This window comes from Notothenia rossii (assembly GCF_949606895.1).
Source record: "Notothenia rossii genome assembly, chromosome: 2".
NCBI classification, from domain to species: Eukaryota; Metazoa; Chordata; class Actinopteri; order Perciformes; family Nototheniidae; genus Notothenia; species Notothenia rossii.
In genome coordinates this window covers 1,939,877-1,957,162 of record NC_136904.1, presented here as the reverse complement: position 1 = coordinate 1,957,162, position 17,286 = coordinate 1,939,877, and the positions used below count along the sequence as shown (strand labels likewise).

At 43.6% G+C, this 17,286-nt stretch overlaps 2 protein-coding genes across 4 annotated transcripts in view; one reads left to right on the top strand and one right to left on the bottom strand.

The window, feature by feature from the left end:
- Nucleotides 1–352: 352 nt before the first annotated feature.
- nob1 (NIN1 (RPN12) binding protein 1 homolog) lies at nt 353–15,541 on the bottom strand. 2 transcript variants are annotated; one of them, XM_079661306.1, is made up of 10 exons: nt 15,434–15,541; nt 14,010–14,142; nt 10,509–10,642; nt 10,060–10,137; nt 8,973–9,089; nt 8,578–8,694; nt 3,486–3,710; nt 2,920–3,017; nt 2,438–2,582; nt 353–1,802 (listed from the first exon to the last, which is right to left on the bottom strand). In XM_079661306.1, exons 1-10 carry the CDS (start codon nt 15,500–15,502, stop codon nt 1,533–1,535), a joined length of 1,386 nt encoding a protein of 461 aa, XP_079517432.1. In that variant the 5' UTR covers nt 15,503–15,541; the 3' UTR covers nt 353–1,532. The 2 variants fall into 2 exon arrangements, with proteins under 2 accessions (XP_079517432.1, XP_079517433.1); XM_079661307.1 differs by lacking the exon at nt 8,578–8,694.
- A 365-nt stretch (nt 15,542–15,906) lies between these two features.
- The window catches only part of wdr59 (WD repeat domain 59), a 43,530-nt gene continuing 42,150 nt past the window's right edge, over nt 15,907–17,286 (top strand). The window contains exons 1-3 of one of the 2 annotated variants that reach the window (XM_079661128.1): nt 15,907–16,013; nt 16,986–17,035; nt 17,197–17,286. The exon at nt 17,197–17,286 is cut by the window's right edge and continues 46 nt beyond it. In XM_079661128.1, coding sequence (XP_079517254.1) covers nt 15,960–16,013; nt 16,986–17,035; nt 17,197–17,286 — 194 coding nt within the window. In that variant the 5' untranslated portion in view covers nt 15,907–15,959. The remainder of the gene's footprint in view (nt 16,014–16,985; nt 17,036–17,196) is intronic. The other variant, XM_079661129.1, reaches the window with a different exon arrangement.

Here is a 17,286-nt window from a genome sequence, read left to right as displayed (position 1 = left end):
AGTCTCAGGACTCTCATACTTTTGTATTATCGTTATTGTTAGCCTAGCTTAGCATAAAGACCGTAAGCAGGGGAAATTGTTAGCAGAGTTTAGTATAAAGACTGGAAGAAAGGGAAAATTGTTAGCAAAGCTTAGTATAAAAACTGGACGCAGTGGACACCGTTAGCCTAGCTTAGCACCAAGACTGGAAGCAGGGGAAACTGTTAGCCTAGCTTAGCACAAAAAAACGGAATTTGTTAGCCTAGCTTAGCACAAAAAAACACGAAAGAAGTGGAATTTGTTAGCCTAGCTTAGCACAAAAACTGGAACAGGATCGACTGAAATAAATCACATAAATAAGAAACTGCATCAGTTGTAGTTTGAACATTTATTGGTGTAGAATAGATTGATCGTGTTACATCACATGTTACAGTTTTACTGCTGGTTGTGTTTAAAGGACCGTTCTGCAGTTAGCATGCTTTTACTGTGTAATATTTAAACATGCAGTTAACGAGTAACATACCACCGTGTATTAGGGTCAGTGTAGATTAAAAAAAACATTATGGAGCCGGGGGAGGAGGGTTATATATAATTTACGTTATATCTGGTTCCCTGACAAAAATACGTTTTTTTTCTAACAAACTTCTGACCTTTTATTTTAATAAATCCCAGCTCCCATGACTCTGCATTTAGTTTTTTAGACTACAATAAGGCTGAGCAATGTTTATATTATATCGGCATTGTGATATGGTCTTAGATTTCTGATGAAATACAGGACTTTTACTGGTTTGAAACGCTAATTTACAAAACTATTATTTGCTTTTACACATTAAGCCATTAAATCCACTGATAGTAGGGTTAGGGTTATCCAACATTTCATTGTTTCGATATTTTTATTAAAGCACCAATAATCCACATCCCAATTTTGGTATTTTATGTCACAATATTTCTGAGCAAATACCAAATCATCAGTGCAGACATTGAGTTTTGGGGTAAATTATCATTATTTGTGTGAAATTCTGAAAATTATGTATTTTTACCGTAACTTAAGTCTCTAAAACCAGGAAATACATTACCACATCCAAAATACAAGACGATATTTAGTACCAAGCCTTAACCTAAACGCCCCAGATGTTCAGCGGTGTTTTGTCCCTTTTAATTAAATGTGAATTTACTGACGTTACTGACACGAAACAGCAGGAAACAGTTCGTTCAATGCAGAAAATTAAGTCTTTTTTTACTGTAACTTAAAACTCTAAAAGCGGACTTTCGGCCCTTTAATGAATTCTGAATCCTCGTGTCGGTCAGTTCTTCTTCACAAACATATTGTGATATTTGTTGTTAAAATGTAATACCAGATTTTGTTGCTGTAATAACATTAATACAATGAGATTTGGGACCAATTATCATCATTAATGTGAATTCACTGAAGTAACTGACACAGAACAGCAGGGAACAGTTCGTGAAATGCAGGAAATTACGTCTTTTTACTGTAGCTTCGACTCTAAAAGCGGTGTTTCGGCCCTTTAAATAATTCTGAACCCTGGTGTCGGTCAGTTCTTCTTCACAAACTTCTTGTGCGCGGCGTTGGGGTTCGCGCGCCGCCGCCCGCCGCCCCCCTGCCCGTCTCTGATCTGCAGGTTAGCAGCTCGGCTGTAGATGTCGTTCTGGCTGAAGGGAGACGCTCCAGTGACGAAGTCCGGGTCGAACACGTTAGTTTTCTGCCGGGCTTTACGGGAGAGTCTCTGCTGAGGGAAGCGCTGATCCTCCACCAGCTGAGGGTTGTTCCCGTGTTTACCTCCCTGAGGCATTGGCAGAGAGTGCTGCAACAACAACAACAACAACAACAACAACATGAAGGGTTAATCCAGGGATTCAAGGCTTTTATTTTAATTTGTACATTTGCTACAGTGTAGATATGTCAGCACCAGATACTTTTACGCTGCTATGGACAGTCTTGCACTAATGTACATTGAAGTGACTTTTATTTTGTACATATTGATTGTTGTGCTTTTATTTAGGTCTTAATGTATGGCAATGAAAAACTGAAGTCACAGGCTTCTCCAACAGAGCAACATGAATATACATAGGACATAAAACAGATACAATAGTGCAAGAGAATGTTTTGTGAGTGCAAGTAAATACTAATAAAATTGAAATAGTGTTTAATGGTCTTCCCTGAAGGCAGCATCTCCCTGGTCCAATAGGATTTCTCCATGTGATTTTGGATTATTGCAGAAAATAATCTCAAACAAACGTTTATGAGCAGGACAATCTCCACACGTTAACATCACTTTATGATTTCTGAAGTAAAAAGCTAATGTTGGGCTCTAAAGGAACTACAGCACGGTCACATGACTTCACGTCACCACCGCTAAGCTAAAGGCGTGCGTGTGTGTGTGCCTGTGCCTGTGTGTGTGTGTGTGTGTGTGTGTGTGTGTGTGTGTGTGTGTCTCACCCTCAGTCCTTTGCTGTTCAGCACCTTAGGGTTCTTGGAGAAGTGCATCTGTGTGTTTCCGTCGGCGCTGACGGTCACTGCGATCTTCTTCAGAGTCCGGTTCCCACAGTGAGGACAGAACAGCTTGTTCATGTTGCTCGTCGTCCTGAGAAACAGGATTTGAGATAACAAATATTAAGGTTTATGTGTTGGAAATTCCACACTCAATCACCTTCTGTTAGGAAACGAACAAATATACAAGCTTAAACCAAGAACGTGTTATTTAAAAGGTCTCCTAATATAGTGTTTTTCATCAATATATCACAGGTCTCAGATATACCCAGAACCTGTCTCTGATTGGCTGAAACACCTAACAGATAATTGCAGCATCCCATAATCCCCTCTGTTTCAGAAGGGTTAATAAATTAAATGAAACTTAAGATACATTCCTACGATTCATTCAGAGGAAAGTCTGGTGTTTGATTTCACGTTGTTTTACTCACTTGAAGCAGGCGTGGCACCTCAGGATGTAGTTCCTCGCCTGTTTGATGAGCATCCCGTTAACGGACAGGACGTGAAGCCCGATCTGGATCAGAACGTTCTGGAAACAGGAGTTATCATCACTTATTACACGTTTTGTTAGAATACTCGATCCTGATTGGTCAATTTGGAGATTTCAGAGGTTGTTAATACTCAATAAAACTGTTGCCAAGCAAAATAATGACTGTTGCCAAGTTCTACTTTTTTTATATATTGTACAAAATACACATTTTAACTTATTATGTTTGTATAAATATTCGTTATTTTATTATTTAACATTTTAATTGAACGTCTTGTGTTTCTACTAATATATATATTTTTTGCACAGTTTTATTGAACCTTGTTATATTTGTATTTGTTTCACATTTATTGATTACTTTGAAATATTTGTATACATGTTTACCTTAAATAACGTTTATTTTTAAATTTTATATAAATATTTGGATTTTAATTTATAAAAAAATGGTTAAATAGCAGATTATTTTTTGTCTTTTAAGACTTTAGGGTTCCTTTTGGTCCGAATTGTTACCTGCATGGCGAAGTCGGTGGTCAGACATCCGACTGTGACATCAGCGGCAGCCGTCCAATCAGAGGAGTCCATCTTCACCTGTTTGATGTTACCGGGAGTGATCCATCCTCCACCACCTTCCTCCTCTTCCTCTTCTTCATCCTCCTCGTCATCTTCCTCCTCTTCAGGCTCGTTCTCTTTGTCCTCGTCGCTCCTCTGATCTGATGAAGAAACGTCGTCCAGATTCTGCAGAACAAATAACAGAATCACCGTAAGTCCTAAACCCTGACTAAAGTTCCGACTTTTTTCTGAAAATCTCAACATTTAGAATTTCGCAGGAAAATGAAGTAATTCTGAATTGCGGAGAAAATGACTTCTTTTTAACTTTTTTCTGAAAATCACAAAATTCTGACTTTGAAGGAATTTCTCAGAAAATGAAATTCAAACTACACATTTGAACCAGAAATGGGAAAAGGGGCGGAGCTACATGAAGTGAATAATTTAAAGTGTAAATAATAATAAAGTGTGTTATCTCTAATCCTCACCAGCAGGTGAGCACATTAAGTTCCCTTGAAAAAGAGATCAATGATCTCAATGGGATACACCTGGATAAATAAAGGTTTGAAATGAAATGAGGCGCATCAGGCCCCTGTACTACGAAGCAGGATTTTCGCTTAGCCGGCTAACTTTAGGGAAAACTCGGGTTTCCGGTCCTACGAAGCTGGTTCTCTTTTTAGCAGGCTAGATCTCCATGGTAACTTATGCTGTGCGGCTAACCTGCCCCGGAGCAGGTTAGGTTGCAGAGCTCAACTCAGTGAAAGCACTGCCTGCTGACCAATCAGAGCTCAGTGTGCAGAGTTTAAAGCAATCGAGTCATATTACAGGAGAAAGTAAATACAGAAAAGCTGCCGTTGCAGGGAAGACGGCCGGCAAAAATCACCGACTGTGTGAACGTGAACATTAATAGAATATCACCTCCCATCTTCAGAGCAATCTGACTATTAGAACATTAGCGTTAAGAAAGCTTACTTAAACATCTGCCACAACATAAGTAACCGGATCAGAGTAACATTAAGTACAGTCCGCGGCATATCACATCATAATGTATCATATCTCTCCTTATCTGAGTCAGCTGAGCCGTATCTGGCCGCGCAACACTCACAGTGTCACATACTGTATGCAGAAGTATTATTTTAAGCAACACATTAAGTTGACCCTTAAGTTGACCCTCTCTGAAGAACCAGCACCTTACCGTGGTAGAGAGGTTTGTGTGCCCTGATGAACCTGGGGGCTGTGTTGTCTGGAACCTTCCGTTTCTGGTAGGGTCTCCCATGGCAAATTGGTCTCAGGCAAGGGGCCAGACTAAGATTGGTTCACAAGACCTCATGAAAGACGATACACCAAGTGAGGATACCCGGCCCGGAGGAAGCCCGGGGTCCCCTTCTGGAGCCAAGCCCAGAAGGAGGACTCGTCGGCGAGCGTCTGGTGGCCGGGCTTGCCACGGAGCCCGGCCAGGCACAGCCCGAAAAGGCAACGTGGGCAACACCTCCGCTTCTCCGTCCCGTGGGCCCACCACCTACGGGAAACAGCGATGGGGTCGGGTGCGCTGCCAGAAGGGTGGCAGTGAAGGCAGAGGGTCTCGACGGACCAGACCCGGGCGACAGAAGCTGGCTTTGGGGACGTGGAACGTCACCTCTCTGGGGGGGGAAGGAGTCGGAGCTTGTGCGGGAGATGGAGCGTTACCAGTTGGACCTGGTTGGGCACACCTCACGCACAGCGTCGGCTCTGGAACCTTACTTCTGGATAGGGGTTGGACTCTATTCTTCTCCGGAGTTGCTCAAGGTGTGAGGCGCCAGGCGGGTGTGGGGATACTCACAAGTCCCCGGTTGGGTGCTTCATTGTTGGAGTCTACCCCAGTGGACGAGAGGGTCACCTCCCTACGCCTGCGGGTTATGGGGGGGAAAACTGACTGTTGTGTGTGCTTATGCACCCAACAGCAGTTCAGAGTATACCGCCTTCTTGGAGACCCCGGAAAGAGTTCTGTATAGGGCTCCTGAAGGGGACTCTTTAATCTTGCTGGGAGACTTCAACGCACATGTGGGCAATGATGGAGACACTTGGAAGGGAGTGATTGGGAGGAACGGCCCCCCTGATCTGAACCGGAGTGGTGGTTTGTTACTGGACTTCTGTGCTAGTCATGGATTGGCCATAACAAACACCATGTTCGAACATAAGGATGCTCATAAGTGTACGTGGTACCAGAGCACCCTAGGCAGAAGGTCCATGATCGATTTCGTTATTGTATCATCGGACCTGAGGCCTTATGTTTTGGACACTCGGGTAAAGAGAGGGGCGGAGTTGTCAACTGATCACCATCTGGTGGTGAGTTGGGTCGAGTGGCGAGGGAAGCCTCTGGATAGACCTGGTAAGCCCAAACGTGTAGTTCGGGTGAACTGGGAACGTCTGGAGGAGGCCCAAGTTCAGGATGCCTTCAACTCACACCTCCGGCGGAGCTTTTTGGGCCTTCCTGTGGAGGTTGGGGACATTGAACCAGAGTGGTCGCTGTTCAAAGCCTCTATTGCCGAAGCCGCGGCGGGGAGCTGTGGTCTCAAGGTCCTAGGTGCCTCAAGGGGCGGTAACCCTCGAACCTCTTGGTGGACACCGGTGGTCAGGGAAGCCGTCCGACTGAAGAAGGAGGCCTTCAGGGATTTGTTATCCCGGGGGACTCCCGAGGCAGTCGCAAGGTACCGACAGGCCCGAAGGGCAGCAGCCTCAGTGGTGGCCGAGGAAAAGCGGCGGGTGTGGGAGAAGTTCAGAGAAGACATGGAAAAAGACTTTCGGGCGGCACCAAAGTTGTTCTGGAAAACTGTCCGACACCTCAGGAAGGGGAAGCAGGGAACCATCCAAGCTGTGTACAGTAAGGATGGGACGTTGTTGACCTCAACTGATGGAGTGTTAGGGCGTTGGAAGGAGCACTTTGAGGAACTCCTGAACCCGACAACTCCGCCCTCTATGTTAGAGGCAGAGCTGGAGTATGACGGGGGATCAACACCAATCTCCCGGGGGGAGGTCACTGAGGTCGTCAAACAACTCCACAGTGGCAAAGCCCCGGGGGTGGATGAGATCCGCCCAGAAATGCTGAAGGCTCTGGGTGTTGAGGGACTGTCATGGTTGACACGTCTCATCAACGTTGCGTGGAAGTTGGAAACAGTACCGAAGGAGTGGCAGACCGGGGGGGTGGCTCCCCTTTTCAAAAAGGGGGATCAGAGGGTGTGTGCTAATTACAGAGGCATCACACTACTCAGCCTCCCCGGGAAAGTTTACTCTAAGGTACTCGAAAGGAGGGTCAGGCCGATTATCGAGCCTCAGATTGAGGAGGAACAATGCGGATTCCGTCCTGGTCGTGGAACGACGGATCAGCTTTTTACTCTCGCAAGGATCCAGGAGGGGGCCTGGGAGTACGCTTATCCAGTCTACATGTGTTTTGTAGACTTGGAGAAGGCGTATGACCGGGTTCCCAGGGAGTCACTGTGGGAGGTGCTGCGGGAGTATGGGGTGAGGGGGTCTCTACTCAGGGCCATCCAATCTCTATACTTCCAAAGCGAGAGCTGTGTCCGGGTCCTCGGCAGTAAGTCGGACCCATTTCAGGTGAGGGTTGGCCTCCGCCAAGGCTGCGCTTTGTCACCAATCCTGTTTGTAATATACATGGATCGGATTTCGAGGCGTAGTCGTGGGGGAGGGGGTCTGCAGTTCGGTGGACTAAGGATTGCACCAATGCTTTTTGCAGATGATGTGGTTCTGATGGCTTCATCGGTCTGCGACCTTCAGCACTCACTGGATCGGTTCGCAACAGAGTGTGAAGCGGCTGGGATGAAGATCAGCACCTCCAAATCTGAGGCCATGGTTCTCAGCAGGAAACCGATGGACTGTCCACTCCGAGTAGGGAATGAGTCCTTACCCCAAGTGAAGGAGTTCAAGTATCTCAGGGTCTTGTTCTCGAGTGAGGGAACAATGGAGCGTGAGATGGGTTGGAGAATCGGAGCAGCGGGAGCGGTACTGCAGTCGCTTTACCGCACCGTTGTGACGAAAAGGGAGCTGAGCCAGAAGGCAGAGCTCTCTGTCTACCGGGCCATTTCCCTTCCTACCCTCACCTATGGTCATGAAGGATGGGTCATGACCGAAAGAACGAGATCGCGGGTACAAGCGGCCGAGATGGGTTTTCTCCGCAGGGTGGCTGGTGTCTCCCTTAGGGATAAGGTGAGAAGTTCGGTCATCCGGGAGGGACTCGGAGTTGAACCGCTCCTCCTTCGCGTCGAAAGGAGCCAGTTGAGGTGGTTCGGGCACCTAGTAAGGATGCCACCTGGGCGCCTCCCTAGGGAGGTGTTCCAGGCACGTCCAGCTGGGAAGAGGCCAAGGGTAGACCTAGGACCAGGTGGAGGGATTATATCTCTTCGCTGGCCTGGGAGCGCCTTGGGATCCCCCAGTCAGAGCTGGTTGATGTGGCCAGGGAAAGGAACGTTTGGGGCTCTCTGCTGGAACTGCTACCCCCGCGACCCGACCACGGATAAGCGGGAGAAGATGGATGGATGGATTGATTAAGTTGAGGAAACACTTGAGTCAAATGTAATTAAAGTCAGATGGTGTCTTAGACGGGGCAGTGATATCATAAACCTGTTAATGTACGCATTCAAACACTTGTTCTGTTACCAGCTGTATTCACCTTGCAGGTGCAGCTATGTGGCTTTGATCCTGGATAAAGTGTTTAAGTCATGGATGTTTAAAGTTTAACTTCTTCATATGTCTAATATTATAGTTGACTTTTCATTCAGGAAGTATGACGCTGCGCTGTCAGTACACTTCTCCATGTTTGTGATTGGTCGAATGCTCCAGATACCACCCCTTTCATGTGAACGCGCTCCTAACTAGATAGGACACGGCTGGCTTGAGCGATCCACTTGATAACCCGCGTCGTAGTACCGTTTAGCGAGAGCGCGTATGTTTTGGATTAGGCCAACCGGCTAACTCAAACATATCCAGGGTAGGTTGAACCAGCTTCGTAGTACAGCCCTCTGGTATAAATAATAATAAAGTTAGTGTTATCTCTAATGCTCACCAGCAGGTGCATCAGAGAGTCGATGGAGGCGAGCGGCGGCCTCCAGAACTGGAAAGAGTTGAAAGTGTTGAAAGAGTCTGAAGACGTCTCTTTGGGATCTGAAACCTCCAGAGGATCCTGAAGAAGCAAAGACCTTTTGTTTTTCTCCCAGAATTCAGACACAATTCGGTCTTTTGTCTGAAATTCTGAAATTCCTCACATTTTCTGAAAATCTCAAAACTATGAATTTTTTCAGAAAATCTAACAATTCTGACATATTTCAGAAAATGTAAATTTTTTCGACAATTTTGACTTTTTTCTCTAAATAAAATAAAAAAATCTTTTTTTTTTCTGAAAATCTCAAAGATCTGTTTTTTTTCTGAGCTTTAATAAACTTGTTTAGCTCGTCTCCTCACCAGCAGCTGCAGCAGCTCTTTGTCGACGATGAGCAGTGCCGGCCTCCAGAACTGGAAGCTGTTGAACGGATCTCCGTCCGGAAACTTCTGTCGAACACCAACGCTCTCTGAAGACTTCTGAGGACGAGAGAGGAACTGAGGAACTGAGGAACTAATGCTGCGTTCACACCGGACACGATGCAAATATTCGCTCTGCTCTAATCGCTCCTATCGCATCACTCTAAACGCTCGAGTTTCATCGCGGCTGGCTTTCAGGACGCGCTGGCTCGGGGGCTACAACTACAACAAAATGAACATATTTTACCGTGATTAAATTGTAATACACGTTTCTAAATGATGCCGAAGTAACAACATACTGATACCGGTTAGTAAAAACCATGAATTAATGCTTGACAAGTCTGCAGACAGACGGCAGGCGAAACACCTTTTAAAATGCGTGCTTTGAGAATGAATATCGGGTCGACCAGGCTAAGCTAACGTTGTAAATGCTCCGACCGTCCACACTCATAACAACGGCCTACAGACATAAATAAACCAGCGACTGTATTCTCCATGACACAGACAGTATGTGGTTTGTACTTGTTTAACTTTTGTCTAGTTTCTGAACAGATATGAGGAGCTGTGAGCTCTGTGTGCTAACTGCTAACGGCTGATGTTTTCTGGTTGAACGTCAGTCGGCAAGCTGAGATCCTCACTGCTGATTGGCTACCGCGAGATCGCGTCCCGCGAATATGACGCTCGAGTTGAAAATGTTTTAACTCAAGCGTTTGTCGCGGCCCCCTTCAATCGCACCGCGGAATTCTCGTCCACCGCTTCATGCTCGCCGTCGGAGCTAATTCGCGTCTGTCCGCGTCTCTGCATTTACTTTACATGTAATCGCGCCGCCCCCAAACATCGCATCGCGTCCGGTGTGAACGCAGCATTAGAAACTGAGGAACAGAGAAACTGAGGTACTGAGGAACTGAGGAACTGAGGTACTGAGGAACTGAGGAACTGAGGTACTGAGGAACTGAGGAACTGAGGAACTGAGGTACTGACGAAGGACCCTTCAGATGTGAGTTGAGATCAGAGAGAAAGCGTCTCATACCTTTTCTCTGGAGGGAAGGAAGAACCCAGCCACGTTGACCGGAGTCTCCGGGTGGCGCTGAGTGCTGTGGACGTTCACCTGGAGCCAGAACACACACATTCAGCTACAGAGGTCTGAAGGAGTACAGCTTAGTCCAACAAATACTAAATGTTCTCAACATTTTTAAAAACTGACGTTTTTCTCAAAATACGTTTTTTTCTTATCTCAAAATTCTGACTTTTTTCCCAACATTTCAACATTCAGATTTTCTGCGACAAAATACTTTAAATCTGCGGCCGTTAATCAGCTTATCCCATCACTTTTTTATGAAAGTCAAACATTAGTATTGTGCCGTTAAAATATTTATAGAAACTTGTTTTTTTTGCACTTTTCAAGGTCAGAAAACATGAAAACAATTCTGCATTTTTTTGGGACATTTGTAAAACATTGTCTTAAAAAACATTGTGCACCTTGACTTCTGGCTCTTTCTTCAGGTGTTTAGATCCCACGTGCTCCAGCTCTAGCTGGTAGGTCAGAGCCAGGACTTTGATGTCGGTCGCTGACAGACTCGGGTAGTCTCCCGTCTTCTTGGAGAACTCCGTCACTGAAACACCAATACAGCTCATCAATGAAACACCAATACAGCCAATCAATGAAACACCAATACAGCTCATCAATGAAACACCAATACAGCTCATCAATGAAACACCAATACAGCTAATCAATGAAACACCAATACACCTAATCAATGAAACACCAATACACCTAATCAATGAAACACCAATACAGCCAATCAATGAAACACCAATACAGCTCATCAATGAAACACCAATACAGCCAATCAATGAAACACCAATACAGCTAATCAATGAAACACCAATACAGCCAATCAATGAAACACCAATACAGCTCATCAATGAAACACCAATACAGCTCATCAATGAAACACCAATACAGCTAATCAATGAAACACCAATACAGCTCATCAATGAAACACCAATACAGCTCATCAATGAAACACCAATACAGCCAATCAATGAAACACCAATACAGCTCATCAATGAAACACCAATACAGCCAATCAATGAAACACCAATACAGCTCATCAATGAAACACCAATACAGCCAATCAATGAAACACCAATACAGCTCATCAATGAAACACCAATACAGCCAATCAATGAAACACCAATACAGCTCATCAATGAAACACCAATACAGCTCATCAATGAAACACCAATACAGCTCATCAATGAAACACCAATACAGCTCATCAATGAAACACCAATACAGCCAATCAATGAAACACCAATACAGCTAATCAATGAAACACCAATACAGCCAATCAATGAAACACCAATACAGCTCATCAATGAAACACCAATACAGCCAATCAATGAAACACCAATACAGCTCAACAATGAAACACCAATACAGCTCATCAATGAAACACCAATACAGCTCATCAATGAAACACCAATACAGCCAATCAATGAAACACCAATACAGCCAATCAATGAAACACCAATACAGCTCATCAATGAAACACCAATACAGCCAATCAATGAAACACCAATACAGCTCATCAATGAAACACCAATACAGCTCATCAATGAAACACCAATACAGCCAATCAATGAAACACCAATACAGCCAATCAATGAAACACCAATACAGCCAATCAATGAAACACCAATACAGCCAATCAATGAAACACCAATACAGCCAATCAATGAAACACCAATACAGCTAATCAATGAAACACCAATACAGCCAATCAATGAAACACCAATACAGCTAATCAATGAAACACCAATACTGCTCATCAATGAAACACCAATACAGCTCATCAATGAAACACCAATACAGCTCATCAATGAAACACCAATACAGCCAATCAATGAAACACCAATACAGCCAATCAATGAAACACCAATACAGCCAATCAATGAAACACCAATACAGCTCATCAATGAAACACCAATACAGCTCATCAATGAAACACCAATACAGCTAATCAATGAAACACCAATACTGCTCATCAATGAAACACCAATACAGCCAATCAATGAAACACCAATACAGCTAATCAATGAAACACCAATACAGCTCATCAATGAAACACCAATACAGCTCATCAATGAAACACCAATACAGCTCATCAATGAAACACCAATACAGCTAATCAATGAAACACCAATACAGCTAATCAATGAAACACCAATACAGCCAATCAATGAAACACTGAGAGGACACAGTGTGGTGTGTTCAGGGACAGTTTGTTTACCATGTCTGATGTGTTCAGGGACAATGTGTGGTGTGTTCAGGGACGGTGTGTTCAGTGTCACAGTGTGGTGTGTTCAGGGACAGAGCGTGGTGTGTTCAGGGACGGTGTGTGGTGTGTTCAGGGTAGAGGTCGCGTTAACCGAATATTTTCCGTCTATGACGGATTTTTTTTTAACAATGACGGAAAAATCTGAAAGCAGTCCGTCATTTTGACGGATTAGAACAAACTCGGAACAGCGCCAAAGTTTCCCCGCAGGGAGGCTCCGGTGTTAAGCATGCCTGCTAAAAAGGAAATTATACCGTTTCCAAACCCAACTTTGCCGTACAAATCATTGAAATGTCTGTGAGTTTTGGATTTACGCTGTGCGCACTCCCGCGAGGTGCAGTGGGCATGCATAACTCGGCGCCAACAGTTCACAAGCGTGCGCCCCGCCCCCTGTTGACAGTTCACGACCGTGCTCCCCCCCCCCAGAGTGTAAAGGCCGACGGGTAATACAGAATTTTGACGGAAATGTTACGATCCTGTCCGTCAAAATGACGGGCAGTGAAAAAGTCTAGCGCAACCTCTGGTTCAGGGACACAGTATGTTGTGTTCAGGGACACAGTATGTTGTGTTCAGGGACGCTGTGTTTACCGTGTCCGATGCGTTCAGGGTCAGTGTGTGGTGTGTTCAGGGACACAGTATGTGGTGTGTTCAGGGATGCTGTGTTTACCGTGTCTGATGTGTTCAGGGTCAGTGTCTGATGTGTTCAGGGACGGTGTGTGATATGTTCAGGGACAGTTTGTTACCGTGTCTGATGTGTTCATGGACGGTGTGTGGCGTGTTCAGGGTCAGTGTCTGATGTGTTCAGTGTCTGATGTGTTCAGGGATGGTGTGTGGTGTGTTCAGGGTCAGTTTGTTACCGTGTCTGATGTGTTCAGGGACGGTGTGCGGTGTGTTCAGGGTCAGTTTGTTAACGTGTATGATGTGTTCAGGGACGGTGTGTGGTGTGTTCAGGGTCAGTTTGTTACCGTGTCTGATGTGTTCAGAGACGGTGTGTGGTGTGTTCAGGGACACAGTATGGTGTGTTCAGGGTCAGTTTGTTACTGTGTCTGATGTGTTCAGAGTCAGTTTGTTACCGTGTCTGAGGCGTTCAGGGACGGTGTGTGGTGTGTTCAGGATCAGTGTGTGGTGTGTTCAGGGTCAGTGTGTGGTTTGTTCAGGAACATGTTTGTTACCGTGTCTGATGTGTTCAGGGACGCTGTGTGGTGTGTTCAGGGTCAGTGTGTGGTGTGTTCAGGGACAGTTTGTTACCGTGTCTGATGTGTTCAGGGACGCTGTGTTTACCGTGTCTGATGTGTTCGGGGACAGTGTGTGGTGTGTTCAGGGTCAGTTTGTTAACTTGTCTGGTATGTTCAGGGACGGTGTGTGGTGTGTTCAGGGACGGTGTGTGGTGTGTTCAGGGTCAGTGTGTTAACTTGTCTGGTGTGTTCAGGGACGGTGTGTGGTGTGTTCAGGGACGGTGTGTGGTGTGTTCAGGGTCAGTGTGTGGTGTGTTCAGGGTCAGTGTGTGGTGTGTTCAGGGACAGTTTGTTACCGTATCTGATGTGTTCAGGGACAGTGTGTGGTGTGTTCAGGGTCAGTTTGTTAACTTGTCTGGTGTGTTCAGGGACGGTGTGTGGTGTGTTCAGGGACAGTTTGTTACCGTGTCTGATGTGTTCGGGGTGCGGCTCTCTGAAGGTCAGGTGGTACGGCAGGAAAGCTAAACTCCTCCTCGTGGGTTTGTCTCTGATCTCGTCCACCACGTCCTTCAGGGTGTAGATCGTGCTGCCGATCTCCTGCAGAACAAAATAATAAAGAATTTAAAAAGGAAATACAAAGGAAAATAAAGACCTGACAGACTAGTCTAATTCCCTTTAATTGAATTTGTTCAGCATACTATTTACAGACAAAGGCACAATAACACTTTCAACCTAAAACACAATTTATTTAAATATGAATGGGGCATGTTTATACATATTCAAATAATACAAAACTTAAAAATTTAAAAATAAATACACTTTTATGATGAGGATTTAGAGCTCTCTGTTGTTGTGACGTCATGGAAGTAAACCCAGATGTTGACTGATTGATTACAGACTTGTAAATAATAATAAACCCTGTTAATAGTTCATAATAATAATAATAATAATAAAATAAATCATCCTCCTGTTCCTCAATAAAATGCTCACGATGCAGATTCATCAGCAACAATTCTTCATGTAATTTAAAGATCCCATGTCATGGCCATTTCTACTGATCATAATTCCATTGCTGAGGTCTACTAGAATAGATTTACATTGTTCAATGTTCCAAACTCACATTGGTTTCTCATACAGCATCTCTGTGTAGTATCTGTATTCACTCTCTGTCCTACACGGCTTGTTGGAGCTCCTGCCCCTTTTCTGCGTTAGAGTTGTACTCGCTACAGGGTGTACTTTGAGGGTTTTTGACTCTGCAGCAGACCATTTAAAACCTTCATAACACTCAAGGGGACGGGTAATAACCAGAAAAGCATGACATGGCACCTTTAAGTATTTTCACAACTTAATTAAATGTAAAATCTCTGTTTGTGTTTTGGTAAAATTAAATGTTTCATTTTTATAAGTAATACTAGTTCATTAATTAACTATTTTAAATGATGAAGATGTACAGCTCTGTTGTTGTGACGTCATGTATGTAAACACGGATTTAGTTAAATAAAAATATTTTTGTTCTTGTCAACATTTTAAATCCGGTATAAAGTTAAACATAGTCATAAAATAAATAAATGGAACTATTTTTAATGATGAGGATTTAGACCTCTCTGTTGCTGTGACGTCATATGTAAACACGCATGCCGACTGATTTACTTACAGACTTGTAAACAACAATAAATCCTGTTTACAAAGAGAAATATATTAAAATAAAGTCTGTTTTAGTGTTTATTCTGTTCTGTTTCCCCCACGCCTCTTCTCGCTCTGCGGCCTTTATCTCTCTCTCTCCGGCCTCAGAAGGGACCCCTCTCCTCCCGTTTCCCCCCATCTCCCCCGGGGGTCTGCTCTCTTTATACAGGTGCATTTTATATATTAATATGAAGCATATTCTCACCTGGAGAGGAGCTTTCTTCAGAAAAGCTCCTGCGTCTGCGACAACATGCGCAACCAAGGTAGGCGCCATCTTGGATCTGTGACGGAGAACTGGGTCGACCAATCAGAAGAGAGGAAATATGATGCGTTCAGACACTCGGAGAAACAACATTTAAAAAAGGAAATAATGATTCTCCGCTGATAAACGTAATAGTTCTTATTCTGATCAATGTAAAATTAAACTTAAAATATTAGAAAATATTATTAAATACAAATAAAGTGAATAAGTTAAACATATAAATAATTATTAAAAAATAACCATTACAATGATTAATACATTTTTCATTCAATAAATATTTCCATTGTTATTATTAATATTATTATTGTTATTATTTTTATTATCATTATTAATTATTTTATTTGTTAACAGAATCATCTTTTTTTCCTAAAATTCTCATGATCATTGTCTTCTCTCCCAGGGAACGTGAACGCGGCGTCACGTGACATTAAAATCACGTGACGCTCTGTTGACGGTAGAAAACGGAAAGATGGCGGCGCGCTGGAGCAGCGAGAATGTGGTGGTGGAGTTTCGAGATGCTCAGGTATTAAAACGACCTTATTAAACTAAAGATACCGAAAGAGGAGCACAAGGAGAACCACTTTACATCCTCACAGTTTACTCCCTGAATACTTTACTTTAAACACACTTTCATTTGAGTTTTGCTTCAATTTCAATGTTCATTTACACTTAATTACAGTTTTTAGATAGATAGATAGATAAATAGATGGATAGATAAAAAGATAAATAGAGAGATAGATAGATAGATAAATAGATGGATAGATAAATAGATAGATAAGTACTTAATTGATCCCTATTTGGAAATTATTACAGCATAAAAAATAAGACACTCCAACAATCCAAATTATTTCTGAAATAGAAATAAAACAGCGTTCTAAAGAAATATAGGCTATATACATGTGGAAATACACATTTCCAGTAACAAATATAATGCAGGATATTATTGTGCAAGATATGTATTATTCAATATGTTAAAGGTCCCATGTCACGGCCATTTCTACTGATCATAGTTCCATTGTTGAGGTCTACTAGAATATATGTATATTGTTCAATGTTCCAAACTCACATTGGTTTCTCAAACAGCATCTCTGTATAGTATGTGGATTCACTCTCTGTCCTACATGGCTTGTTGGAGCTCCTGTCCCCCCCTCCCTGTGAGCCCACTGTGCTCTGATTGGTCAGCTCGCCCACTCTGTTCTGATGAGTCCACCACCGTTACAGCGGATCATCAGTGATTATGTGTTACAATGGCGTTTGTTAGCAACCAGAAAATGACACCAGTAAGGACAAACAGATGAGTTAATTTAATTTAGAGTGACTTTTTCAAACGCTGTAGTTATTATTAGGTTGTTTGCAAAACTACGTTTAATTAAGTAATGAAGTATTTTATTTTCACCCCATTCCTACTTTAACTTCACTAATTAAAACATTAAACAATAATCTGACGCATGTAATTATGTTCAAATTAAGATTTATCTTCTTCTTGTGTTTTCAGGCCACCGCTATGTCAGTGGACTGCCTGGGTTCTCACGCTGTACTTTCCGGGTAAGTTTTGTGCACCTGAACACACCACAGATATAAAATCCTATCTCAGTTTGATCTAAAGCGCCTGTAATGTGTCCCTGAACGTGTCTAAGAATAAACATCATGTCTCAGTTTGCTCTAAAGTCTAAAGCGTCTGGAATGTGTCCCTGAACGCCTCTCAGGCGGCGCTTCCTGTACATGGTGAACCTGGAGGCTCCGTCCGAGCAGCCGAGGAAGATCGGGCGTCAGAGTAAGTGGGACGTGGGGACGGT